Source organism: Canis aureus, chromosome 5, assembly GCF_053574225.1.
Source record: "Canis aureus isolate CA01 chromosome 5, VMU_Caureus_v.1.0, whole genome shotgun sequence".
Taxonomy (NCBI): domain Eukaryota; kingdom Metazoa; phylum Chordata; class Mammalia; order Carnivora; family Canidae; genus Canis; species Canis aureus.
Window position 1 is genome coordinate 62,419,544 of NC_135615.1, and position 27,497 is coordinate 62,447,040.

A 27,497-nucleotide genomic window follows, 5' to 3' on the forward strand; every position below is an offset into this window, starting at 1 on the left:
GCCACACACTCTGCAAGCCACACCTGCTCCATGCCCTCTTCAGACCTCCTTCACCAATCATGAGTGCAAGAGCCACGTATCAGGATGACCCAACGGTTAAAGCTGAATATTCTCATTTCTGACTTTGTCAAGGTGTCTTCACAAATTTCCTCCTTAATTTACATAATTTCCCCTAGCATCGCCTTCCCCCAAGGGGCTTTGGATATCAAACATAAACAGGAAATACAAGTCAGTCCCCTCACCTTTGCCAAAGCCTAAATGAAATCAAATAAAAAAAGTAATAAAATAAAATGAATGATGATCATTACCTTGCCATGGCTATTTCAGAGTAACAAGGTCTGACAAGTATTAATTCACCATGCAGCCATATACATGCCCAGATTATATGATGCTATATACTCACTTTCCAGTACCAGGGACTGAGATGTTTTCATCCCAAAGAATCTTTAGCATTCAAGTTTAGGAACTTTGAACTGTGCAGTCAGTTTCTGCAAGGATAAAATTCCACCAGGAAAGGGATTTAGACAGAAGTCAACTGATGGATGGCTCCCCTCGGAATCTGCAGCTTTTAAAAATAAAATTGATCTCATCACAAATCCAGGAATACTTTGTCACCAAGAGTAGAAAACAGGACCACTGGAAAGCCATGTACTCACAAACGATGCTAAAGCCTCGAAATCACGAACTAGGGAATAGCAAAGAAGCCTATTTTATAGGTGAGGACAGATGTTTTCCTGGCACACCCTTTCAAGTTTCAAGAGAGCCCCAATGTCTAGAGCAGCAATGCCATTGGTTAGAAAACTCAGCTTGGGTTCAACAGGGCAATGAGGGTGATCTTCTCTGGGCCTGGGGTTTCCTAGGAAAGAGCTCGTCTTATACTAATAAGGCAGGAGCAACAAAAGTACACAGTCAACCTCTGGAAAAGAAGGAAAAATCAAGAAATGAAGGAAGCCCCAGGTTTCCAGGCAGAGGCTGAAGAATAGAGTCGACTCTCTGTAATACTACTAGTCGGGAGATACAAAATAGAAGGATCCAGAATCAAAGTCCTAAGAGTGTAATGTTCACTCACAAGAACTACTTTTGTATTCCTAGCAAACTACAACCTTACACTAAAACTTCTAAAAGGGAAAATGTGTAGGTCAAACCCATACCAAGGGAAAGCAAGAAAAAAAAAAAAAGAAGAAAACAGGGTAGCGGGGGTGTTGTCATTGGACTCTTAGGGCATCGGGTTTGTAGCTGCCAGCCTTTCCTTTTCAGGGGTTATTAAAATATTTGAGATATATATATTATTTATATATAAAATATAAGTATATAAGGACCTATAATATATAAATATGTAAGTATATAATATGTAAGTATATGTAATATATAAATATATGTAAGTATATATAATATATATTCATAGTCCAAAATGTGAAAAGAAAATCATAAAATTAAAATTAATCGGGGTTTCATTAAAGTGTCTGCAAAACTTAATGTTATATCAACCTCATTAATGGCTAAGTTTAGCATTCATAAAAATTCCATTATGTTGGAAAACAGTTTGAAGGGTAGATATTTCTCCCTGTGCAGGGATTCCTAGGTGCAGTGATTGCCAAGAGATCTCAACCATCATAAACAAAACGGAGGTACTCAGAGCCCAAGCATTCCAAAGGCAAAACGATGTTTAAAAATCTTCTGGGCAATCGTAGCGGACGTGCGAGGTGGGTGCACCGCAATAGGAGTGTTGTGAGGCAGGGAGGGGTCTCGGAAGGTAAGGGTGCCTCCGCATCAAAGCAGCCCTGGCCCTGGGCCACCTCGGAGCCCGGGAGGCAGCAGCCAGGGGAACTGGCTCAGCAGCACCCCCACCCCAGTCCCTGGTCGGGTGGCCCTAGTGGCCCTAGTGCTGCCCGGCTCCCAGGCTCCCAGAGCCTCCCTGGCTAAGCTCCCACCTCTCTCTTAAGCTTCTATCACAACAACAGCCCCAGGGCCAGACCCCTAATTGTCAGCTTCTTCTAAGTGCCAGGAAAAAAACCCTCTCCAGTCCTCCTCCCCCCTCCCCAGCACAAGCCCAGGGGGTCAGGCAGGTTCAAAAGGTGAAATAAATGAATCTTTACACATTATAAGGACCCAAGCAACATTCTCTGTGGCATTAATGCCTGAAATGGCAGCAAGTAAAAGCAGGTGTGCTGGGCGCCCTGTCAGCTAATGACACTGATAAGCTTGCCATGCCCGGTTCTGCTTCATTTCAAACAGACTGCTGGAAAAAAAAAAGGAGGGGAAAGCCAGAGCAGAAATAATTGCGGGAGCTTCCAGTGAGCTCAGAGAGCCTGCAGGCAGAGACCAACGTGCCTGATTTCATCCTCTTCCTTTTATTTCTAGAACCTTAAACGTTCTGCTATTATAAAAGTCATCATGTCAGCCTTCTCCCCAGCCTCTCCGCTGCCCATTTTCAAATTGTATCAATTGGTAAGGCTTTTGGGCTGAAGGATTTTCATCTTGATTTATGGTTTCTGTGCTTTAGAGAGGAAGCAAGCCCCACTGACCTGATTCGAGCACGGAGGCCGCCGTCCTGGGCACGTGTCTATAATCGGATCCTCCCGAAAGCCGGGAGAAACCGGGCAAGGCTTGGTGTCTCTTGTTTCCCTTTTCTTTTCTTTTTTCCTTTCCTTTCCTTCCTTCCTTTTTCTCTCTCTTTCTTTTTTAAAAATACTATTATTAGGAGAGCAAATGGCAGGTGAACAGCACTGTCATCAATCTCCAGCTCAAGTGGGTGAAGGGTAGTCTTTGATCCTTAGCAGTGATTTGGCGGGGTTGGGGGGCAGGCTCTCGGTTCTTCAGGGTACTGATGACCACTGGCTTGGGCACCCGGACCCGGGAAATAAGGCCCAGCAGGGACCTTGCAGAGGGGCTCCTCCAAACTACTACCTTCTAAGCAAAGAAACCACAGGGTTGGAGAACAAGTGCTGTGCTGGCCTTTTGAACCAGAGGGCTGCATACGCAGTTAAAAATGAATAAATAGGGATCCCTGGGTGGCACAGCGGTTTGGCGCCTGCCTTTGGCCCAGGGCGTGATCCTGGAGACTTGGGATCGAATCCCACGTTGGGCTCCCGGTGCATGGAGCCTGCTTCTCCCTCTGCCTGTGTCTCTGCCTCTCTCTCTCTGTGACTATCATAAATAAAAAAAAATATATATATATATATAAATGAATAAATACCTACCTACATACATACACACACGCCTAAATGCCCATTTCTGCAAGCCCACGGGTGTGCGGGGAGCGCTCCCATGTCACTCTCCAAGCTGGCCGGTGGGGGCCCCAGGGCGTGGGGTGTTAAAATGTTCAGCTGAGTCATGGGGAGGGCTTGGGAATAAAAAGCAACAGTCCTCTTGGCACAGTGTCCAGCCACCGGGGCTCTGGAATAAAGGATCTGCTGGCTTGGTCATGCAGAGAGATGAGCCCTGGTCCCACCTGTCACCCATCGCCCCGCGGGGGCAGCAGGCAGGAAGGGAGCCAGGAGATAGGGGGCCGAGAAGGGGGTCCTTCCTCCACCCTGGGGGGCTGCGCGGACCGGGTTGGGAGCCGGGGCAAGCTCGGGCCAGCGTGCGGGGAAGGCCCGAGACCCTGGTAGACGTCAGGTCGGTTCAGGGGCTGCTCGGTGCGGGCGCAGTCAAACGCACAGGTAAGTTCATCAGGCACCTGCTCTGAATTGATCGCGGGGCTCCGGGGATGAGGATGGGCGCCCCAGAGACATGAGGCCCCCCTCCCAGGTTCCCCACAGTCTCTTTCTTTGCTAATTCTCTCCACTTAATCTAAGTGTGCCTGTTACAGGCCTGTTGACTTCCAGCTTTGCTTTTCCGAGCCTCACCTCAATAAACAAACAAATAATAAAAATTAAAAAAAAAAAAAAATCACACCTCCCCGAGACTGGAGCCCCTTGCAAAGGCGCCAGCAGGAGAGGTGGCTCTCTATGGCCCACGTCAAACTGGCGAGAAATCAACCCTGGTGTTGAGAGACAGAGAAAGAGAGAGAGGGGGAGGGAGAGAGAGAGAGAGAGAGAGAGAGGGAGAGAGAGGGAGAGAGAGGGAGAGAGAGGGAAAATGCTAATTGTGCCAGGGACGCTGACAGACTTGACAGTGTCTTCATTGAGAACTTGCCATCTGAAGTTCTCCCGGGCTCCTTCAGACACCGGAGGAGAGGCAGGAGGGAACCTGACAGGAAGTGAGGATTCGAGACTTCAAATACAAACATTATGAAAAACAAGCAACATCTGCAAACAGTAAGTACTTATTTATATTTTATGGAGTGTGTGCCTGGGATTCTGACAGGTTTTTAAACAGAGACCATATTAGGCCCATTCAGAGTGGAGAATGTCCCTTTTAAAAATGCATTACCCCGCTGCTCGGGCAGGTCGGCGGCTCCGCAGGCCTCAGGTGAGCCCTGACCCCGCCCGACCTGGTCTAACAAAACACACATGCGGGTTTGCAATGGGACCGTTTACGGCTCCCCTCTCAAGGTCAGCGCAGGCGGGCGCTGGAGGGTTAGTATTCAGCAGGCTTCTCCCTCAGCTGACAGAGCCGCTTTGAACTTTTCCCTTTTGAACAAATAGGACGGGAAACCGCAAAGAAACAAGTGCTGGGAATCATAGAAGAGAGTGCGCGCCGCAAATAAATAAATAAGCCGCAAATAAATAAATAAGTGGCCAGCCGTGTCCCCGGCAAATGAAAGGCACCACTCCTGGATTTCCAGTGTCTCCCTGCATTTGGGGCAGATGAGAAACTTTAAAATAAAAACAACAGAATAAACCGGCTCTCTTTTTCTTCCCCTACTCCGAAGGACGAACCCTTTATTTTTGACAACAAATAAAAAAGCAGTTGGCAGGTATGGTGTGCTGTGCACCATGAAATATTTAGTAAGGCGGTAAGGACTCCCCGGACAGCTTAAGAAAACCACGATTATATTCAGAGAGAAAGCCATGAACAAACAGAGGGGGGGAATACAAAGAAAGATAAAGGAAGGCCTTTCATCAGGACTTCCTGTCCAATAATGCAGCCAGGCTTGATCCATATGTTTTGAGAAAAATCAAAGTGTCACAACTATCCAAAATGTCAATAGCTCCGGTAAGGAATATTGTCTAACATTTTCTATTACACCGTTCAAGAATTTGCCTCCCAGCACAATTTGGAAGAAAACACTCTTTTATTTCAAAAACACTCAAAGAAAAGAAAGGAGTTGGGGGGGGGGGGGAGAAGGAAGCGAAACAAGGCGCATTTCAGTGCCGCGTGTAATACAATAATGCTCTGGGCTCCCAAACCAGCCTGAAAGCCGATCCTCTGATGAAAGTGAGTTCTCCTCCACACCTCTCCTCTGTTCTGTCCTTTCTTTGCAGACACTCTCGCAAAGGCACTTCCTGGACAGTTGGATGTAACCGAGCAATCTCTGTGCAGCAGGAAACCAGAGAAGGTGGACTTTCAGCAGCCCTCATATTTGGATAATCCCGCATAATGATTTCAGGGCTTCGTCTGGAAAGCTCCACTGGCTCCCCTCCACGCTAGGCGCCTGGCCCTGCTGGTTGACCCCCATTAAGGGAGGGGAGAGAGAGAGAGAGAGAGAGAGAGAGATCCTGGTGTGTAAACAAACAATTTATTGCTGCTTCTGCGAAATGTAAACAAAGTCCACACCCCTTGCCCCGGGATCAGTGGGCCTGGCCGAGTCTAGTTTGACAGCACAAGCGTCCTGCGCCTCCGAGTCGCCTCCTCAACATCCTGGAAACTCTAGAGGGAGAAATCCTGCACGAGTGGCTGCTGTCTGCGCCTCGTGGAATCTTAGAAACAGGCCTCCGACAATCAATATTACTGACAAATTAATCTCTGCGAATAAACTGTTGTTAGCTTCCAGGCTGTCCCGGTGCCCGACATAATTGTTTCAGTGAAGTTGAGGCCTGCGTGCCCGTTTGTTGGTATTTTTCCTGGTCGGCTACCTGTGGGTAGCCCTCCGACCGGCCCGAGGGCTTTGGTCTCATCAGATGAAATCCTCCAGCGGCCCTGGCCTTGCTGCTGTCCTTCCGTCTCTGCTAGGCCTTTTTCTCTGCTTCCCGACACATTCTGGCCAAATGCTGAGAAGATGCCCTTCACCCACCTCGCGGGAGGGACAGGGCGAGGGGGTGTGGCGGGCCGTAGTTGTCTACATTTCTGCCCAAACTCAGAACTTACCAGAAGCAGTTTGCAAGCACGAAGTGAGTCAGGCACTCCATGGCAGGGTTCCAAATTCTCCTTTAAAAAAAAAAAAAAAAAAAAGATTTTATTTATTTATTTGACAGAGGCAGAGTATAAGCAGGAGGAGTGGCAGGCAGAGGGGAAGGGGAGAAGCAGACTCCCCACCGAGCAGGGAGTCAGACACAGGGCTCGGTCCCAGAGCCCTGGGATCATGACCGGAGTCAAAGGCAGACACCCAACCGACTGAGCCACCCAGCCGACTCCCCTATTTTTTTTTTCTTAAGGAATGGAAAGGGCACACGATACCTCTGTGACTTCAGGATTTCTAAGTGTGTGTGCAGTGGTGGTGGTGGGGGATTCCTATCCAGAGCTAAAATTCACCCAGTCTGCATCAGTATTAAACATTGGGATGCCCTGTATCACCTGCTACATAGCCCTTCTCCCCAGTCCCTCTGTGGCTTGTCACCCTGGCTTTCGCAGAACGCTCTACTTCCCTTAATTCAGCACCTAAAGGGTTAACGTCTGGCAGAGCAGAAGGACCTCCAGGACACCCCTGCCCAGGACCCATTGGTGAGGGCCGCTGCCCACTGTTGTGTGGTATCTTGGTATAACCCTGCCTCAGTTCCCCACATTCATTGCCAAGCCTGAGGTCATGCGGCCTTGCCCTTGGGGGAGTTCCTCAGGAGAGCTTTTCCTGAGCCCTCCCCTCCTTGGGACCCAGTTTCCCACGGACCTCAGTCTCCACCCAAGACATAGAGGGATGCTGTGGACACCCAGGAACAGCAGAGCAAACAGGCGAAACTCAAACGCCTCTTGCCCGAGCCACAAACAGTCAACAGCAGCAGAAATCAACAGTCACAAGGGTATAATTGTCATTAGTATGTAAATTCTAAAAGCTCAGTCAAAAATATCAATACCTCCCACTTAATTTATTACTATATAAAGATGGATGGTAGTGGAGCAGAGCATTGATTTTCAGAGCCCTTAAAAAAAAAAGGCGGGGAAGAAAATCGTCAAAGACAACTTAACACAAAATGCTGTGTCTCAAAATTAATCATCGCGCCTTTTTAAAACACACACGCACACTTACAAAAAAAAAAAAACAACAACACTGTACCGACAGCGCGTGTGGTTCAATCTTCCTTGATTGGCTTTTCTGAAAATGAAGAAATGGAAGAGGCCATTTCTGCAAAGAGCCCTCTCAGAATGGATTAGATGTAAAGACGGGTTAGCATTTTTACTGTATCGACAGCCGACCATTAGGCCCGCGCGCTCCAGCCCCGCCGCCCAGAGCAAATCGAACAGGACAGAACAGAAGGGTTGCGGGCCGGGCGGGGGCAGGACGACCGCGGCTGCTCCTGCGGCCCAGGCTGTCACGCTCCCGCTCCCGCCGCCTGTAATTACGCCACCGCCTTCCTATTTACCAGAAAGTGTTCCTAGGAATAGTCATGACCGCTAAATAAAGAAAGAAATTCATCATCAGCTTTAAAACTGTGCCGAGGAGCCCCGAACCCCGGGGACTGTGCCTGTGTCTGAAATGATGCCGAGATCAGAGCAGAGTCGTCCCCTGTGCTGGGGACGGATGGGTCACTTCTCTGCCTCTGACATTTTGAGATGTTTGCATTTATACGGAGGGGGAAGGGGGGGCGGGGAGGGAAGGAGAAGAGGAAGAGAAGACAATAAAGATGTTGAGGCGGGAGATTTTGGCAGTGGATCCCCAGGCCGCTGGTTTTGTCCTGTCCTTTCGGCAGCGGGACTCTGCACTGGGAACCTTCTCCTGACGACAGCGACCGAAGCCTTCTCTCAGCCCTGCCGGCCGGCGTCGTGTCTCTAAGTCTCCCGGAGAGATTTCCAGGAGAACAGGCGAGCCCACGGCTTAGGGTACTAAGGATGTTGTCTGTCTCCTATTTCCCGAATGCCAAGGACCGTCTCTCACGCTCCTCAACGAACCCTGCAAACTACAGATTATTATCTTGGGCTTTATTACGGCATCTGCAAAAACTTCTTTTTTTTTCCATAGGGTTGCTCCACTAATAATCAGGCTACGAGCCAAGGGCAGTGCCTCACATTGCTCAGCCTCGAATTGGGCACCTTGTTGAGGAGCATTTTATCCGAGGGAACCCCAGTCCCCGATACAGGCTGTTTATCAGGGTCCATGCTACCAGGCTGATATTTCTAATTTATCGAGATGCTTCAGAGGTATTCAGCAGGAATCCAGTTCTCCTCCTCACTCCGCTTGTGAAGTGGAACTGCGGTTTGAAAGGAACATCAACTTGCTAGCTGTCTTCCTGCTGTAATTGGGTTTAATTCATTATCTTTCATTTCAATAAAATCACAGAAAAACACAGGGATATAAATGTGTAGGCTAATTGCTTATGGAAATTCCGGGGCCGTACTTGGTATAAATTTACCTCTTGCACCAGGAAGACACAGTTGTGTCATTATCGTGGAATTTTACAACAATATGTAATTATAGAGAGAAGCAGGTGTAATTAGCAAGTCTTCCCACAAAGCAGGTAGCATTCTTGGTTAAATATTTACAGCTGCGCCAACAGCCAGTAATAATGAGAGTTTTCTCAGCCGCACGTTACAGAGCATCCAACAAATATTATGAAAAGTGGTCATTATCAGCCCGGCAAGCACTGCTTTGCCTTCTCGTTTGCCAGAAATGCTTCTGTGTGGTTGCTGGACGGGAATCCGGGCTGGGTCGGCTGCGCGGTTTCAATGGTGATGAAGACAAGTAACTAAGATCTCTTCCCTTGTTGCTGCCGAGAGGAGCAATTAAAGCTGCATATTTAGAGATGACATCAGCCAGGAGTCCTGCGCAGAGAGAGAATGCCTGGCTCTTCTCCCCTTCCTTCTTCCCTCGTCCCCTTTTCTGTCCAAAGCAAACCCACGGGAAACTGCAAAGGTGCAAAGAGTCTGCAGGCTTGCACACTCCAAACCGCTGGCCAGGGGTCAGGCTGACCTGCAGCTGGGGCACAAAATAAAATCAACGCCACCCACCCTGTGCAAACACCCTCTGTGGCTCTTTATTAGCAAATGATACGAACTTTGACCCAACCCAAACAACCTTTAATATTTTCCCCCCAAATATTTAAAAAAAAAATTCATTCTGGGGCTCGAGAGGAGTCAGGGAGTCTGCGAGCCGTAATTTGACATCTGAATTATTCTGAGGCTAATATGGAAAGCTATTCACAAGCTTATTTGGAGACGTGTCAATCAAGATAGCACTTGTGCAGGGAAGATGGACCCGGGCTTAGGACTGCAGATAGCTTTCAGGGAACCACAAAATAAAAGGAAGCCAAGCTCTGATGATTATGTTACGTCTTCATTCTTGACGATGACATGGTTTTTTTCTTCTTCTTTTTTTTTTTTTTTTTCTTGGTAGAGAGTACAAACGTAGGAGAGCAGTGTCCCCGGGATGTGCCTTTCTCCACACCTGTAAAAACATTTTAACGTTTATTAATGATGATAACCATAAACAACAAACATGGTGTCGGAACTCGCCTCTGTTAATTTCAAGGCGCTGATTAAGATTTTAAGCAACGCTTCTAAATTAGACTGTCAGGCTGCTGTCTCCGACGCAGGGTTGTTTGAGCAAGCAGCCTTTCTGAGTTGATTGTGAGCCGGGCTAGCAACGTTCAATGTTCTTTCATTCATTTTCCATGAGATGGGGGTGATTCAATTAGCCCTGATTGTCCATGAGATGTGGCCCAAAATAAAACGGCTGGGCTCTGACATCCTCCTCCCGAGGTATTTCCCAGCTGACAAGTAACAATGTTAATTACCCATTGTTATGATCTGAAAGACACCAGAATTTTAATTATGTAAATTTGAAGCCATTTTGTTCATAAGACCAAAAAAATAAGCAGACAGTGTTTTTCATAGAGGGAACTGTAATCCCTGTTTGGAATCTCCACAAACTTAGCTGCAGTGTGTGTGTGATGTGTCAGAGAAGAGTCCACTCCATCCATGCCTGAGCACCTGGGGATGACTTCTTCCTCTAGAGACAAAGAATAGGGCATTGTCTTTGACATTCTGTTTCTCCTGGCATCATTCTTGGGAGGCTCTGACAGCCCGTTTGTGGGGCCATGTCTGCTAACATAGAGGGTGTCTATAATGGATGGCTTTGCAAAACGTAGGAAACCCTTCCAATCTCAATACCTGTGAGGCCCCGACCATTGCCCAACAGAAATTACACCAGACACCTTCAACAGGTCCCCCCCTCCTCGGGTACGTTGGAAACATTTTTTTTTTTTTTTTTTTTGCTAACCACCAAAACCCCAGTTAGAAAAATTCTGCTGGCTGGAAAAAAAATAGAATCATAGTCTCTTTGGAGCAATGGAGAATTCAGGAACCTTCTCAGTTCCCCAGAAAACACTTTATTCCAGAATGATGTGCTCCATGACTGTTGCCTTCCTCTAATCATCATACCCTGCATCCCTAGGAATCTATCAAATGTCCAGGAGGTATGTGGTACCCAAAAAAAACATGTTGGGTATTCCTGGTGGTCAAGCTGTACCTGATGTCAAGCTGAGACACTCCAATCTTCCCGGGGTTACGTGGTGGTATATCTCTGTGCCTTGGGAAAACTAATGGGGTAGAGAGAAATCATGTAACTCATCTAGAAAAGAATATAAAATTTTATTATTATATTAAAATGAACAGTGATAAATTATGGACTAGAATTTAAATTTATTGATTTTTAAAGATGAACAGGAGACATTTGAACATTTGAAAGAAAATGTTTCCCTGGAGTCGATTGCCTAACTCATGTCCCCATCACACCCTGAACCCTGAGAGGCTGAGTAAAGGGTGGTCCGAGTTTAACCCCCTCTGCTGGGTAATATCAGTGAGAGAGTTTGGAAGGTCTGGTATGTCTTGGCCCTCAAAGAGATTCCAATCTGGAGCCTTTTCCTCTGCTTCCTGGTGTGATTAAAAAGATGAACCAAACCGTGTCCCAGAGGACCTGGTCCTACCAATGGCATACTCTTTAATACAAAGGACCAGAATGAGAAGAGAAAGCTGGGGAGAGCAGGGGTAGGGAGGGAAGGGGTAGGAGAAGGTGTGCTTCACTAAAAGGTGCTTTTCACATCAAGAGCCTGGAATACAAGTAGCTGGACTTAAAAAATATATATATTTTATTTATTTATTCACAAGAGACACAGAGACAGAGACAGAGGCAGAGGGAGAAGCAGGCTTCTCGCAGGGAGCCTGATATGGGACTCGATTCCAGGACCCTGGGATCAAGACCTGAGCCGAAGGCAGATGCTCAACACTGAGCCACCCAGGTGCCCCATAGCTGGACTTTATCTGCAAGGTAAGGAAACAGAGACCTCACCCTAAAACTTATCCTGCTTTCAGTAGGATTTTGGCAGAGTAGACTAGATAAAAACCTAAGAATAGCTTATAAGCAAGCTGGCCACAAGATGATAAAGGAAAGGAAGTAAAGTAACTGCCACTAATTGAGCACTTATTAGGTGCCAATTTATTATCTTCTCAGTCGTGGTCACACGCCCATTTTCCAGAGTGAGAAACCAAGGCTTGGGGAGACTGAGCCTCTTGCCCAAGGGACATACCCAACAAGTGATGGAGCCTGTGATCTCCACTGGCCACACTGCAATTCTGTATTCCGGGTGCTTGAAATTTGGGGTGTCCGTAGATCTGGCTTGGGGAAGAAGAATCAAAATGGAAAAGGTCTCAACTAGAAAGATACAATGTAACTATTCCCGGGGGGTGACTTCACAGCCTCCTACCTGGGCCGGCTGTGCCTGTTGCCCTGTCTCCCTTCTCAGCTGCTGAGAAGCTCCCACCTCACGGATCCCTCCTTCCTCATCTACTCGCTCTTCCTGAAATGTCAGACTTCCTCCAGGTTCCATCCAAGACTGTCTCCTCTTCTCCCTCTGCCTCGTCTCTTTCTCCACCTCAGCGCTACTGAGGACATTCCAGGCTGGGTAGGCTTTGCTGTGGGGGCCCGTCCTCTGCATTGCAGGATGTTAAGCAGCATCCTTGGCTTCGACCCCCTAGACGTGGGCAGTAGTCCCCAGGCCCCCGGATTGTGACGACGGAGAATGTATTCCAGCCGTTGCCAAATGGCCCTTGGGGGCAAAGTCGCCCCTGGTTGTGAACCACTGCTCTAGATGATTTTACCCATTTCTATGTGTTTAATTACCAACCAGGCATTCAGAGCCTGACCATCTCCCAGAGGGGCTTGTCCAGTCCAGCCCTCTCTCCCAAGCCTGGACTTACTTACTGTCACTTAAAATCAGACCTCGTCTAGCAAGCGCCACCAGCTCCACATACTCCAGACTGAACCTGTCATCTCCCCCGCTGATGCCCAAAGCTTCCCCTCCTTTAGGTTTCCCATCTCAGAAACAGCATCAGAAAACTGGGAGTCACCCCTTATCTGCACCTCTCACCCCGTGCGCCCACAGGTGCACCTGCGCACATCCATGCCCCCAATCCATTACTATGTCCTGCTGGTTCTGGCTTCTAACCCACCACTTCCCATTTCCAGTGCCATCACCACCCCCCCTTCAAAACACCAGCATCTCCTGCTAGAACAGGTGCGCTAGGCAATGGGCTGTCCTCCTCGGCCCTGCCCTCCCAGTCCACGTGTACACATCATCCACCAGGGACTATTTGTAAAGATCTGATTGTGGTCACTGCTCCACTTCCTTATGACCCTTGGGTGGTTTCCCGTTGCTCTCAGAAGGAAGCCCAAATGCCCAGCATGGCTGCAGGCTGGCCTTGCCCACCCTGCCAGACTCACCACAAGCCACTCTCCTGGGACTTAGGGCAATTGAGCAGGTGTCCAGCCAGCCAGCCAGGAACATGGCTGAAGTCCAGCCCCACCAGCATCACCACCAGTTAACTGACCCCCATTCATCCTTGAGGACACCACCTAATTTACCCTGACTTGTGTCCCTCAGCCATGCTCCCTGGGTGTCAGGATCCTCCCCGCCTCCCTTACCACCACTGTCACTTATTGAATTGTGGATCTCCTCCAGGCACTGAGCTCTGTGAGGACTAAGACCATGATTGCTTCCTACACGTCATCTACACCTCCATGAGCTGTTCAGTACTATAGCCACGGTGCCTACTGGGCAAGTGTGACACAAGAATAAACACTGGATTTCAAAGATGTAGAACAACCAAAAAATAATGTAAAATGTTCCTGGATATTTCAGTTATATTGGGTTAAATGATTTATTAAGTATAGCACCTGCTCTGTTTACCTTTTAAAAGGTGGCTACTAGGGGCATCTGGGTGGCTCGGTTGGTTAAGTGTTTGTCTTCAGCTCAGGTCATGATCCCAGGGTCCTGGGATCGAGCCTCTCTTTTGGTTCCCTGCTCAGTGGGAAGTCTGCTTCTCCCTCTCCCTCTGCTCCTGCCCCCAATCGTGTGCCCTCTCTGTCTTTTGGTCTCTCTCAAATAAATAAATAACATTTTTAAAAATAAATAAATAAAATGTGGCTACTAGAAAATTTAAAACTACTCATGTGGCCCACATTATGTTTCTGCTGAACAGTATTGGTCTAGACTCAGTGTAATGTCTGGTATGTAATAGCGGTTTGTTTTTAATATACATTAATAAATAGAATGAGCAATCCCATCATCCACATTAATGATCTAAAATCCAAATCAGATCTTGTTGCTTTGTTACTTAAAATCCTTCCGGAGCTTCAGGAAGGAATTCAAGCTCCTCCCCATGGCGGGCAAGGTCCTTCCAGACCCCTGGATCCTGACGGGGACTCGAGCCTGAAGTCTTTGCAGGTGCTATTCCTTCTGCCTGGGTCCACCCTTCCATGCCTCCTCTGCCCAGCTGTTTCGGACCTCTCTTTAAGTCCCTCTCTGGAAAGTCCTCCTGAGTCCCATGGGACGGTGTAGGGAGCCCCACTGTATTGGAAGTCATTCATTCAGTCAGCCATTCATTTGCTTACTCCATTAGCTCCTGGGGGTGCAACAGGGAGCCAAGTCAGAGATGCTGTCTGTCTTCAGGGAGCCTACAGACCTGCTGCTCTCTCACCAGAGTCTGGGTTCCTGACAAGGACCACATCTTCCATCTCTGAAGCCTGGGGTACAGAACATGCTCTATAAGTGTGGTTATAGATAACACAATATTGTCTACCCCAATGCCACGGGTCTCACGCTAACGCACTCGCCAGTGGGTGTGTTCCCACACCAGCCTCAGCCTGGGGTGTGGGCCTCACCTTCTCCCTTCCTGACTATCCCTGGAGGGATGGGCTGGCTCAGCCATGCAGTTACCAGTTAGGCCAGGCATTTGCTCAGGGATTACTGGGCCCCTTCCAGAAGAGGATTACCTTGTGTCCAAACCCACTGGGCGTGGGAACAGCCTTCCAAATATTTGCTGAGAGTTTCTGACCTTTACCTTCTGTCCCACGGCCCCCCAGGGCTGGGATGTGAGCGATGCTACAGCAGGTGATTGGCAGCTCAGAGCTCCTCCCCTCTCCCTTCCTCCCTCCACCCCCAGAGGAGCCTCTGGTATTCAGTCCCAGCCTGGCTGGAAGGGCAGTGCCTCTGCTTAGTCACTCTTAATATTACACAGGGAATGCACGATGCTCTCCGTGTTGACTCTGCTAAGACCATTAATGCCCTTGGTGGCATCACTTTAATTTGCACTCTTGAAGGAAGGCAAACTGCTGTCCTTGGAGCCTGGGAGGATATTGCTTATATTAAAGATGAAGATGGAGTGGGGAAACCAGCTCTGACCCTCAGCAGTGGATAGGAGGATGTTGAGGGAGGGCCTGTGGCTTCTGGAAATTCAAATCCTGCCACCCCCACCCCTGGATGAGCCACTTCACCAGTCCAAAAGATATTGCCAGAGGTTCTCAGCAATGTTGGGGTTCTCCCTGCAGGCGAAGCCCAGGGGACTGAGCATCAAGGTCATTGCTGATCAAGGGGCAAGAACAGAAGAGGAAGAGCCTGGGCAGACACGCCCTCCCATCCAGGCTGCTGATGAGGGCAGGGGTAGAGCAGAAAAGGAGAGAGCCTGCCCTGCTGTGGAGGGACTTCCAGGAAGAAGATACTAGAGCTCCTGAAAGCAGCCATAGGAGCCATGGTGTGCTGGGAGCAGGGTTGCCCAATAAAATATAGGATGCCCAGTTAAATTTGGATTTCAGAAAAATCCTCGTTTCTTTAACAACTTTATTGAGTCGTCTTTGATACATAAAAATTGTATATATTTAAGATATGCAACTTGATGTTTTGATAGATGTATATACTGTGAAAAGAGCATCACAATCAAGCTGTCGCCTCTGTGTTACCATGGGCGGGTGTGTGCCGAGATTTAAATCAAAATCTACCCTCTTCGTAAATTGCAAGTATACAATATAGCGTTGTCGACCATCGTTACCATGCTGTACTTGAGGCCCCTAGAACCCACTCGTCTTGCACTACTGGAGCTCTGTACCCTTCGGCCCAAAGAAAATGTGGTATATGTTTATAATGGAATATTATTTGGCCTTTAAAAATTAAGAACAACCCTGCCATTTGCAACAACACAGGTGAACCCGGAGGACATTCTGCTGAGGGAAATAAGCCTGACGCAGAAAGACAAATATTGCATGATCTCACTTATATGTGGAACTTAAAATCGTAAAACTCATAGAATGGTGGTTGCCAGGAATGGGGGGAAGGGGTCGGAAGGGAAAATGAGGAGGTATTGATCGCAGGACACAGGAGTTTTTTATTATGGTAAAATACAGGAAACATAAAAATTACCATTTTAACCATGTTCCAGTGTCTATATATGACCCAGTGGCGTTATTGTGCCACCATCACCACCTTTTAGTTTCAGAACTTTGTCATTTTCCCAAACAGTAACCCATGAAACACTCACTCCAGGGGCCCCTGCCCCTTGGTTCCCCTATTCCAGACCTTTTGCATGAATGGAGTCATACAGCATGTGGTCTTTTGCGTCTGGCTCCTTATTACCTGGCATAATATTTTCGAGTCTCAGCCAGCCTGTAGCATGAGCTGGTCTTTGTTCGTTGTACGGAGAGATCATGTTTTCCTTGCCCATCACTCACCGATGGACACGTGAGTTGTTTCTACCTCGTGGCTCCTGTGAATGGAGCTGCTAGGAGCATTCGTGTAGAGGTTTTGATCGCACACCTGCTTCCGATAGTTCGGAGTCTATACCTCCGAAGTATGATAATGGGGAATTGCTGGGTCGTTCAGGAACCACATGGGTCACATGTTGAGGAGCTGCCAGCAGCTCCTACTGGGTTGGCATCACTTGACATTCCCACCAGCCACGTCTCAGTGTACCAACAACTCCGTGGGATATAGCCGGATAGAGAGAGGGCTAAAGGGACAAATGCAGAACACACAGGGCAGAAAGTGAAGTCGGTGTGATTTGCTGCTGGCTGACTACGGGGAGCGGAAGACAAAGAAGTGTCAGGATGATGCCTGGGTTTCGGGGGGAGAGTGGTAGCTCTCACTGGGGTGGACATACCAAAGAGGACCCGGGTGCGTGGGTGGGGGGTCGAGCAGGGGCTCAGCTGGGGACACGTTCACATTCTCAGAGTGCCCACCCTGTTCCAAACCCTGTTTCCCAAGGCTTGCCTCCATGAGCGTATTCAATCCTCACCTAACCTTCCAAGGGGAGCTCACAGAGGGTTGGTAACTTTGCTGAGGTCACAGAGCTGGAGAAGTGGAGTGGCCCAGACTTGAGGACAGGTATCTCAGACACAAGGGCTGTGATGCCACGCTGCCCTCTCAGCAACCATGCCTCGTAGGAAACCCTGATGTGTCTACACCCCAGATGGGTGTTCTGTGCAATTATCGTGTACCCTAAGCGAGACATTTGTTTTTGTTGTTTATACACTCCTGAATTATCTCAAGATTTATGAAAACAAAAAATGTGTTTTATTTTTATAATTAGAAAGAGGATAGACCTTAAAAAAAAAAAATCCAGCCAAACAGATGAAGTTGCAGGGAAGGCCAGAGGCCAACGGGCTTCTGTGGGATGAAAGACCTCCAAATAGGTGTCCTCGGCCTAGAAAAAGAAAGTCTAAGGACAGACAGGATCAAAGACCGAGACATTCAAAAACATGTGGCTGGGTGAATACCAAGTACCCTGGCTCCCCAGGACCACTGGAGGGGCTGGGCTCCCCTCGAGGCCGGGAAGAGGCTGTGTGCAGGCACATACAGGCAAGCACTACCCACATACGAGGGCCCGGCAGTTTTGCCACATTCCCCCCAAAACTATGTGTCTCTGCTACACTATAAAGGGGGAGATTGTAAATGGAGCCGTGGTTCTGAGGTAACTCCAGGGGTACCTGCGAAGTACAAGCTGGTGTGTCCTGCTTCCCGACCCGGCAGGTGGGGCCTCTGCTGACGGAGGGGCCCAGGCTCTTGCGGTGGCCCCACAGCGGGGTGAGGAATGCTTCGCAGACAACCCCCCATCGCAGCAGCCCCCCACTCTTCAGCTTGTGCAGCTGACAGTTCCTCAGGGTGGCATAAAGTGCCGCCAGACCCAGCTTCACCTCCCGGCACCTCACCCCCACCCCGAGGCTGGCTTCCCTGAGCCCCCTTAGAGAGACGGTCCCCCCCTCCCACCCGGAGAAGGCGACAGGTCTTGCACGGGAGAGAGCACCAAGCTGAGTTCTCTGAGAAAAGACTGGTCCAAAGCAGAAAAAAAAAAAAAAAAAAAAAAAAAAACAACAAAAAAAACCCCTTCCCTTCACAAGATAACAGATAGACCACCAGGGCTCCCTGAGTCCAGAGTGGTGGTGGCCAAAAATATATATAAACGGGCACAAGGAGAATGTGGGCATAATTCCAAGCATCAGAGGCATGAGGGCTTCCAGTGAATCTGGCTCTGCCCACCCTGGAAGTCGCCTCAGAGCTGCCACCTCGCCCTTGGCACACCCTCCGTGTTACTGGACGTTAGCCCTGAGTCTACGGGATCCTCTCCTTCAAATAACTTCAAGGATCAAGGAAGTCCTCGCATCCCCAAGCCTAGCACTTGACACCGCAAACATTTATCATCCCAGGTCAGGAATCCTGGCTCGGCCTAGCCGGGTCCTCTGGTTTGGCATCGCTCACAGGGAGGAGCCCCCCTCGGGTGTCAGCCAGCGCTGTGGTCCCATCTTGAGGTTCAAGGGGAGGAGCCGCCTCCAGGATCCCGGGTCCTCCTGAGCGGTGGCCACGTCGTTCTCTCCAGAGGGCAGCTCACAGCAAAGCTGGTTTCCCTCAGAGGGGGCCAAGGTTCCTGAGGCATCTTACTGGTGACGTCCAGAAGGCTACTGGGTAGACGGGTCTGGAGTCTGCGGGAAGGGTCTGGGCAGGAGATGCAGTTGGTGAGTCACCAGCAAGTAGACGGTATTTATGTATTTATGCATTTATTTTAAAGATTGTATTTATTTATTCATGAGAGACACAGAGAGAGGCAGAGACACAGGCAGAGGGAGAAGCAGGAGCCCGATGCGGGACTCGATCCCGGGACCTCGGGGCCACACCCTGAGCCGAAGGCAGCCGCTCACCCGCTGAGGCTCCAGGCATCTCCATGAGGAGACCGTATTTAAAGCCACGGGAGGGGATCCCTGGGTGGCGCAGCGGTTTGGCGCCTGCCTTTGGCCCACGGCGTGATCCTGGAGACCCGGGATCGAATCCCACGTCGGGCTCCCGGTGCATGGAGCCTGCTTCTCTCTCTGCCTCTCTCTCTCTCTGTATGACTATCATAAATAAATAAAAAAATTAAAAAAAAATAAAAATAAAGCCACGGGAAAGCGTTGGCTCGCCCAGGGAGGGAGGCGGCTAGAGACGTCGGTGCGCTCGAGGCTCCTGTGATGTGGTTCTCCGCAGGCGCTGGCAGGGCGGCTGGCGGCTGGCCCGAGCTGTCAGCCTCTTCATGAGCGGCATCTGTTGAGGACACCCTACGCTCCACGGCCTCGCCAGAGTGGCTGGTATCCGAGGGGGTGGAAGGGCCCAGTACCATAATCCCAACGCAGAGCTAGTCTGAGGGGTCATCCCAGCCTCACGGCTCTGGGGTGGAGTCAGGGGCAGGCGGGAGGAGGCCTCCCTTGATACTGCACCACAGCCCGGCCCCTCCACCCAGCACTGCCTTGCCCTGCCTTCCCCTCCTCCTCCTGCTCTGCTCTTCCCCAGGCAGGAATCCCAGGTGTCCTGCCGGCCTCAGACCCGCTGGCAGGGAATGCCACCTGCCTCATGAGCACTGGCCCCTCTCCCTCCACGCCTCCCATCACCCGTGAACTTCCCATCTCTCAGCTCAACCACGGCTTCCTCAGGGGACGGCTGTGGGACTGTCCCTCCCTGCCACCAGAAGCCAGGGTCCTGCCATTATTGGTTTTCATAGGCCTCTGGGGTCCCCTCTCCTGGACACCTCTGCGTTTATGATTACACATGGATTTCTAGGTTTGTTTGGCTGTCGTCTGAGTCTTCTACTAGCCCACAGGCCCCACAGGGTCAGGAACAGCATCTCTTGTTCACCCCACATGCTCAGTCTCATCATGGGTCTGGCACACAGTAGGTCATCAGGACGTACGTGTTTGACGAACAAGGTCCCTGGTAATGACAAATGTCGGGGCTCCAATCCGGGTGACATTTCTGGCCTGAGGAAGACCAACCTACACTATTCCACTGAGGCCAAATTCCTTCTCCCGTGAATACCTTCCTTTAAGGGTGGGATTTTTTGTTCTCACGGAAGAACAGTGAGCCACCTGCCCAGCCCTCGCAAAGAAGGGAAGGGCTCGCCCTGTCCCTCAGGCCAAAAAGCATGTGTCTCTTCCCACGTGCGCCATCTCCCTTGTCTGGTCACCGCATCCCTACAAGGCCCTGCCCTGGGCTTGGCCCCAAAGTGGTACCTTGTTTTTCTTCCTTTGTACACAGGTTGCAGGGAGTGCTGGCAAGCCCAAGGCCCCATCAGGGCTGAGGGTTCAGCTCCTCTCATAATGGGAGGTCAAACGAAATGAAAACCCACCTCCCTTGCCCCATCATCTGAATTCCTACATTGGCTATGACATGGCTAAGGGGAAAATATTGGATTTATTTTTATGAGTTAGTCATCACCCTAAGGCCCTTAAGAGGAACCGGGCGAAGTGAATCCATTCAGAAGGTCGGGAGGTCATAGCTAACTTGTAAAAATAAATCCAATATTTTTTACTCTGTCTTATTAGATTTATATGATGCAGACATCCAAGGGAGGTTTGTTTTAAAAAAAATGGTCATTTCCCAGCGCTATGTAGAGTATTTCTTCCTAGCCTCCACCAAACACCCATTCCATCTCTAGGCTCTCTGCTGGTCATCTGGCCAGGTGGCAATTTCTTGATTTTTAAAATAAAAATGGTTTGGAAATGAATACCTGAGAGTCTACATGTCCCCTCTATCATTTCATCTCCAGAAACCAGCGCAAATATTTCTTCTGAGCCTGAAGTAGCTAAACACGAAGGTCGGAAAGAACTGAATACATCTATTGGGTAGCGCTACCGGTAGGTTCAAAAATTCACTTCCCATCTGAAAAAATGAAGCAGTAAATAGTGTGGGATCAAATGGACCCATTGCTGTCACTCAGGAAACAAACTGTGCCGTCCACAGGCTTCTCTCCTGGTTCCCAGCCTGGTGCTCCCTCAGCTGGCGTCTCCCAAGTGACAATGAGGAGCATGGGCCGCTCAGAGGTCTGTGGGGGACAGTCAGCAAAAATCCATCCCCATTCCTGGATACTTGCTCAAGCACCTTCCCTGTCTGCTCTCTCATTCCTTGCTCTCCAGATGTTGACTTTCTCTGCAACAGTTTGACAAGCCCAAGATCCAGGTGTGGGCGAGCCTGGTTTCTCCTGAGCCCTCTCTCCTTGGTGCACAGATGGCTGCCTTCTTGCTGTGTCCTCACGCGCTCGTCTTCTACGTGTGCACTCATGTCTGGTCTCTAAACTTCCTCTTGAGAGGGATGCCAGTCAGATGGGACTTGGGTCCAATCTAAAGACCTCATTTTAATTTAATTTCCCCTTTAAAGATCCTACCTCCGAAGGCAGTGATGTTTTGAGGTACAAGGAGTTAGGGTTTCAACATATGAACTTGAGGAGACAAAATTCAGCCCCTAACAGCCCCAACCCCGCAGACTAGACATCGAGCTTTCTACTGACAAGGAGGGCCTGTCTTCAAACAGTGTTCGTGCTCGGGACAGAAGGGGCACCGAACCTCCACAGGAAGAGGAACAATGATGTGCGAATCATCTTTTCGTGATGAGACTGTCGAGTGACCCTCATTCTTGTTCTCTCACAGCTGCATTTCCTATTTTAGTTGTGCGTGCGAGCCCGCAGACACTACCTTCTCTCCGATCACCCCTGTCTAACTACAGAGCCACTTTGGACACAAAAAGAAGTAACGAGATCAACTGTTTAATCTGCCAATTATGAATGGTGGGAACGTGGAGAGCCCCCCATGGTTCATTGCATTTCAACCTCTTTCTTGAAGCTGAAGTTTTGAATTATCCTGTGTTCTCAGGAGAAAAGCCATCAGTTTCTGCTCTGAATTTCCAAGGCCACTTTCCATCCCGTGATAAATACCCAACGCTACCCAGATTGATCCTGCTGGGCTGTACGTGTCACGGCTCCCCTGGAGAGAATGTGAGCAATAATGTCATCACACGACTCTCCGGCCGGCCAGCCCTTGCTCTGGCCTTCCACTACCCCACCCACTCCTCGTGAAGGATTCAGTGGAGAGACTAGGGCACCCTGGTTAGGCCAGGAGGCCTGGAGGAAGGTGAGTCCTGGCATTCTACGATAGCCATCAGCCAGTGCTTTAAATTCTGACCATTGCAAGCTTTGTTCACTCTCAGAGACAGGTCTCTATGTAAGCCAACTAGGCTGCTCTCCAAATAGTATGATTTTCAGGGCGCTGGAAGACTCTCCTGCACCTCAAAATTCCACCATCAAAGCCACTCCTTTGCATTAAGGAGGTATTTTCCAAGGTGTGCTCTGTGAAGCGCTGGGTTCATTTAAATCAGTATTTGGGGGAGGGTAAGGAAGGGTTTGTTAAGGAAAGAGAAGGACACTACATTTTCTTTCGCGTCATCTTCCCAGATGCTGGCCTGAGGTCTGCCACGCAGCAAATTCAATAAATTGACATAGGATGACTGTTAAATAGTCAAGTAAGTTTGGCAAGCAGCAGACAAAATCCAAATTTTGGGCTTTCTCAAACTTTCAGTGAGCTGACATATAGCTTAGGAAATGCCAAGAGAGGGGATCCCTGGGTGGCTCGGCAGCTTGGCGCCTGCTCAGGGTGTGATCCCGGGATCCCGGGATCGAGTCCCACATCGGGCTTCCTGCATGGAGCCTGCTTCTTCTCTGTCTGTGTCTCTCATGAATAAATAAATAAAATCTTAAAAAAAAAAAACTTTAAAAAAAAAAAAAAAAGGAAATGCCAAGAGAGGGAACTTCCCGGCAAACATTTATTTGGGTTTAATAATTTCCAAGTGCAGGGGCACCTGGGTGGTCCAGTTGATTGAGCGCCTGACTTTTGATTTCGGCTCAGGTCATGGTCTCAGGTCGTGAGATTGAGCCCCGTGACAGGCTCTGTGCTCAGCTCGGAATCTGCTTGGGATTCTCTCTCCCCTCTCCCTCTGCCCCTCCCCTGTGCGTGGGTGCTCACTCTCACTCATGTGTGCAAAATAAGTTAAGAAGGTAAGTAAATAAATACATAAAAATAAAAATTTCTCTAAAAAAGTGATAATATGCAAGGGCAGTTAACCACCTGACTGACTGACTCCTCTTGTTCTATGGTGGAGTCGGCTTATAGATTAAGAGCTTCATATGCAAAAAAAAAAAAAAAAGAGCTTCATATGCTAAAGAAAAGCACTGAGGAGGACATGAAGGGGTATAAACCTGATTTTTAAAATGGCCTTTGGGGGGCACCTGGGTAGCTCAGTGGTTGAGCATCTACCTTCGGCCCAGGGCGTGATTCCGGGGTCCTGGGGTCGAGTCTTGCATCGGGCTCCCTGCAGGGAGCCTGCTTCTCCCTCTGCCTGTGTCTGCCTCTCTCTGTGTGTCTCTCATGAATAAATGAATAAAATCTTTTTTTTTTAAATGGCCTTTGGGGTGACTTGAAAAGCAGGTGTGCAGACAGGAAACCTGAAGATCCTGCCAGCCCATTTGAGGGACAGGATGCCTGAAGTTTCGTCTCTAGAATGTGCCCGATTCAAGGTCACATCAGGTCTGGGAGAGAACAGTAGGACGTTCTGGAGGAAGTCAGTTTCCTCAGATTTGTCACTGGGTCCCCAGCACAGCGGCCCCTGTCCAGGGCAGGTGGGTCTCCACCAGGACGGGGCAGTGAGCAGGGAGTGCTTGGGGACGAGGAAGGAGAAGACCCAGGAGAGCAGGGAACTGGGGCCTGGGAGAGCCATTGAAGTGGGTGGGGGTGCAGAGCTTGGACCCCAAAGAGCCCCAAGATGAATGTTAGGTAGCTCAGTTATGCCATAGCCTGAACCTGCTCCCCGATGCCGCCAAATAAACCACCACCTCCTCATCTAGAAACTAAGGCCCCTCTTCTCCTTCTAGAAAAAAGAGACAGAGACAGAGACAGAGAGACAGAACAGTTCCCATCCCTCAGAGCTTCAATTTAGCCCCCCTCTTTGATGAGCTGCCGGCAGGATGTGCACAAACGAGTGCAATTTAAAACTCCGGAAGCTCGGCTTTCAATAATTCCCTGCTAGGCTTCCGTCTGCGAAGAGTAAATAACACCACGGCTACAACCCTGGGAGCAGAATCACCAATAACAGCGCCACGCTTATAAACTTTCCCAATTTTCTGCAAATCTCCGCCGCTTTCTCTCTTGACTTGGGTCTGTATCAGATTTTTTTTTTTCTTTATTGAACATCTGCCTTGGGAGCCACTGTCACAAAAAGTAATAAACACATCAATCCAGAAGAAAAAGAGAGGATTGTGCAGTCCAAACTACTTAGCCAATCAGATTGGCAGCTGGCAGCCTGCAGGGGTGGGGTGGGAGCTTCGGGGACCCCCTTCCCGGGGGACCTTCCTGGGGCGCCCCGCCCGCCGAGATGCGCCCAGCGCCTTCCCCACCTGTTAATTGCAGTTTGCAACGCTAATCGCAGATTTCAGCCTTTGCTGAGATCTCAAGCCCTGGGATTAATTTGGAAGTCTCCCGTTCAGCCAAACCGTGACAGCTCCTGTCTTGCCTTTGCCTCTTCCCAAATACTGGGGGGACAGTGCAAAGACTCGCCCCAGAATAAAGAATTCCTTAAGAAAATAAATCCAAACAATAAACGGTTGCCTCTCAGATCGCTACCCGTGGATTCTGCAAACATGTACTGGAGACGTGATTGCGGCGTTCACGGTCCCCGAAGGCCCCCCACCCCCCATCCAAATAACAACAACAAAAAATTATGCCTGAGAGGGAAACAAAAGCAATTTATGTTTTCCAGTTATCGTCCCAAAAATAGCCAATGATTACTTGCATACCGAACAGGCGAAATCAAATCTTTCACTACTGCTTAAAAAAAAAAAAAATCCTATTACAAATTACATTTAACTCAGGTGTGTATAGTTTGCCAGTTCTTATCCAATTGTAAATTAGACCAGGGTTGCCTGTTGGGAGCGAAAAGTGGCTTTTGAAACATGTCTTATTGACTGGGTATAAATTACCTGCAGCAGATTTGTGAAGCAAATTTGAAGCAGGAGATGCCTCCAGGCAACACTGTATTGATTGTAGATTGATATTCAGCTGATTTTAAGGTGAAAAATAAATATTGTTTTAGCAGCAATTTAATTAACAAATCATTGCACAAATGGTAAGAATATTGTGTTGTCTAATACAGGGATTTGAGCCTTTTCTTTTTTCAATTATCTGATAAATGCTTAGTTTCACATGTAGATAAATTGTCTTTGGTTATCACTCTCCGTCTCTGTGAATCCGCATGAAGCAAAATCATGGTCCTGGACACCTTGCTCATTTTTCTTTAGACTCCAGAAGTGAGGTTTTCTCTGCTCCTAAGTGAAATGAACGTGCTCTTGGTCAGCACTGGCAAAAACTGAGCGGAGCCGTTTTTAGCAGAGCCCTCGTGGGACAGCGGGAACTGGGGGCATCAGGAGACCCCCGGCCCAAACCCCATCAAGCCAGCCCTGTCCTCAAGCTGTCATGTGATCCTGGGCACATCACTCCACTTCTCCCAGCCCCAGTTCCTTGGTGGGTTGGATCTTCCCTAAAGTAATGGTGATGACCAGCTCTTGGAGGCAGAAGGCCTGGTTTCTAGTGTTTGCCTGTTCCCGCCCGTGGTGTAAATTCTCCCCCTCTGGCTGATTTGAAGCAACCAGTTGGACATGACTGCATGCATCATTGGGAAGAGATCCTGCCAGCACCCCCAACCAGCTCCAGGATAATAATGATGAATGTCAACATGGTTTTTTATTAATAGCATGTCCAGAATATCCAACATTTCTCCTTTTGTTCTTTTAGGGGGAAAAAAGCAAAACAATGACAAAATCATCCAATGTGGAGATAACGTCTATAAGCATTCTCAGAAATCTTCCAATGAACCGATTTTTTAAAAAAATATCTTTTCTCCCTTGATACAAAAATATTCCATATGCATCGAAAAGAATGGAGGCAAATTCAGGGAAGTAAAAGGAATAAAAGCACGTAAATCTGTATATTGACCTCACCCAGGGATTAATATATTGGGGTATTGCTGATTCAGTTACTCCTCTGTGCCCTCTTTCTCCTTCTCCCTTACACACAGACTCACCCACACACACAGACACACACACATACACTCACACACAGACACACACTAATTTTACAAACATGAGATCAAACAAGCTTTTGTGAGTCTTGTTAACCAATGAAAATGTTATTATGTCATTAAATATTCCTGCATTTTTTAAGGGCTGCATCTCCAAGCTTTCATCAATCAGTCCTTTATTTCTGACCTCTAGGCTGTTACCAGCTGTCCGTTCATGTGGGACGACTATGGATTCATCTTGGACCAAATCTTTGTCCACAGCTATAATTATTGCTATGAATCAATTGCAAGATCAGGAGCTGCTATATCTACTGTTGTTGTTGTTTTTTTTTCTAAAGATCAAACTTGTCACTGAAAGAAACCTCTTATTACCATCTCTGTATAAGATCAGAGAAACCCATGATCTAGGGACAGGCCCTACATTGATTGAGTGACATAATATGGTTTCTTTTGTTCATATTTTTCATTTAGTTTAATTTTGTTTTATTTTTGCAATGAAGAGCCAGTTAAGGGGTTGGTTGCTGTCATCTCGTCCATCAGATCCCACCGTTCTTCATAAGGGTGACCCGTAAACCTGGAGAAAGGGGCCCAGGAGGCCAGCTCCCCACCCCCTTGTCATTTCAGAGCAGCTGACCTGTGAAGGAAGGGGAAGAAGCCATCACTGAAGCCCATGGAATTGTCCCCACTTGGAGCAGGGAGAAGGCAGGAGGAGTGGGCAGGGAGGGCTCCGCACGCTTAGGAGCACCCACAGGCCCAAGGAAGGAGGCCCCCTGAAGGGCAATAGAAGCCACTCTTTTGCCATGGAAATTTACTGTGAAAAATAGACAGCTTTAGGATATTTCTGATTTGTCTTTTCAACAATATTCAAGAGGACATTGAAGCCAGAAATGAGACCAAGCGGGATGGGAAAGAAACAATCTGAGATAAGGGGAGAGTGAATGGAGAGAAAACACAATTGATTAATTAAAAACCATCATCTGAACAGCAGGTTGGATGCTGCAGAAAATCAATTTAATGAAGTAAGAGACAAATTCAAGACATCTTCCATTATACACGTGGGGACGTTTGATAGATACCGATTTACGGCGACAGAGAAAAATGACCAAAGACGCATTTGAAAAACTTAACAGTCGCCACTAACAGAACAAAAATGGAGTACCTCCTTCTAGATTATTTGTTTATTAAGAGGAAGAAAGTAAATGTGATATGTATTTTTTTTAAAGGAAGGGAAATCAAGCCTAAAACACAAAACAAAGTAACAGAAAACCAAATATTACCACCATTATTTATAATAAGATTAGCTGCTAAATATAAAACCGTATACGTGAGTTCACACTATTAAATTCAGAGATTTACAGACATAGTAAAAAAAAGTTGCTATTTGGTTAAATGGTCCTAAAAGAGAAGAACTCAAAAGTATCACATAAGGATATAAAAGATTTGAATAAAAAAGAAAAAAATATTTGAATAATAAGGTTGATTTAAGATATAACTCTCAATTTTGTTTCCTACCAAGGAGACCAAATTCTTTTAAATTTTCCAAAGAATCTTTATAAAAAT

The 27,497-nt window shown here is 48.3% G+C and overlaps 1 protein-coding gene and 2 long non-coding RNA genes across 7 annotated transcripts in view; 2 read left to right on the top strand and 1 right to left on the bottom strand.

The window, feature by feature from the left end:
* The first annotated feature begins 3,356 nt into the window (after positions 1-3,356).
* On the top strand, positions 3,357-6,614 carry LOC144314379 (uncharacterized). Of its 2 annotated transcripts, XR_013380255.1 has the most exons (3): positions 3,357-3,662; positions 4,109-4,259; positions 5,370-6,614. It is a non-coding gene; the product is annotated as an uncharacterized LOC144314379 (long non-coding RNA). The 2 variants fall into 2 exon arrangements; XR_013380254.1 differs by lacking the exon at positions 3,357-3,662 and having other exon boundaries at positions 3,989-4,259.
* FTO (FTO alpha-ketoglutarate dependent dioxygenase) overlaps positions 5,161-27,497 on the bottom strand; it is a 428,971-nt gene continuing 406,634 nt past the window's right edge. Inside the window, exons 9-10 of one of the 2 annotated variants that reach the window (XM_077898409.1) lie at positions 6,193-6,252; positions 5,161-5,545 (exon numbers count right to left, since the gene is read on the bottom strand). In XM_077898409.1, coding sequence (XP_077754535.1) covers positions 5,491-5,545; positions 6,193-6,252 — 115 coding nt within the window. In that variant the 3' untranslated portion in view covers positions 5,161-5,490. Of the gene's footprint in view, positions 5,549-6,192; positions 6,253-27,497 lie in introns of both variants that reach the window. The other variant, XM_077898408.1, reaches the window with a different exon arrangement.
* Positions 10,173-15,313, top strand: LOC144314380 (uncharacterized). 3 transcript variants are annotated; one of them, XR_013380257.1, is made up of 4 exons: positions 10,173-10,667; positions 11,361-11,518; positions 14,149-14,299; positions 15,083-15,313. It is a non-coding gene; the product is annotated as an uncharacterized LOC144314380 (long non-coding RNA). The 3 variants fall into 3 exon arrangements; XR_013380256.1 differs by having other exon boundaries at positions 10,227-10,667; positions 11,435-11,518; XR_013380258.1 differs by lacking the exon at positions 11,361-11,518 and having other exon boundaries at positions 10,230-10,667.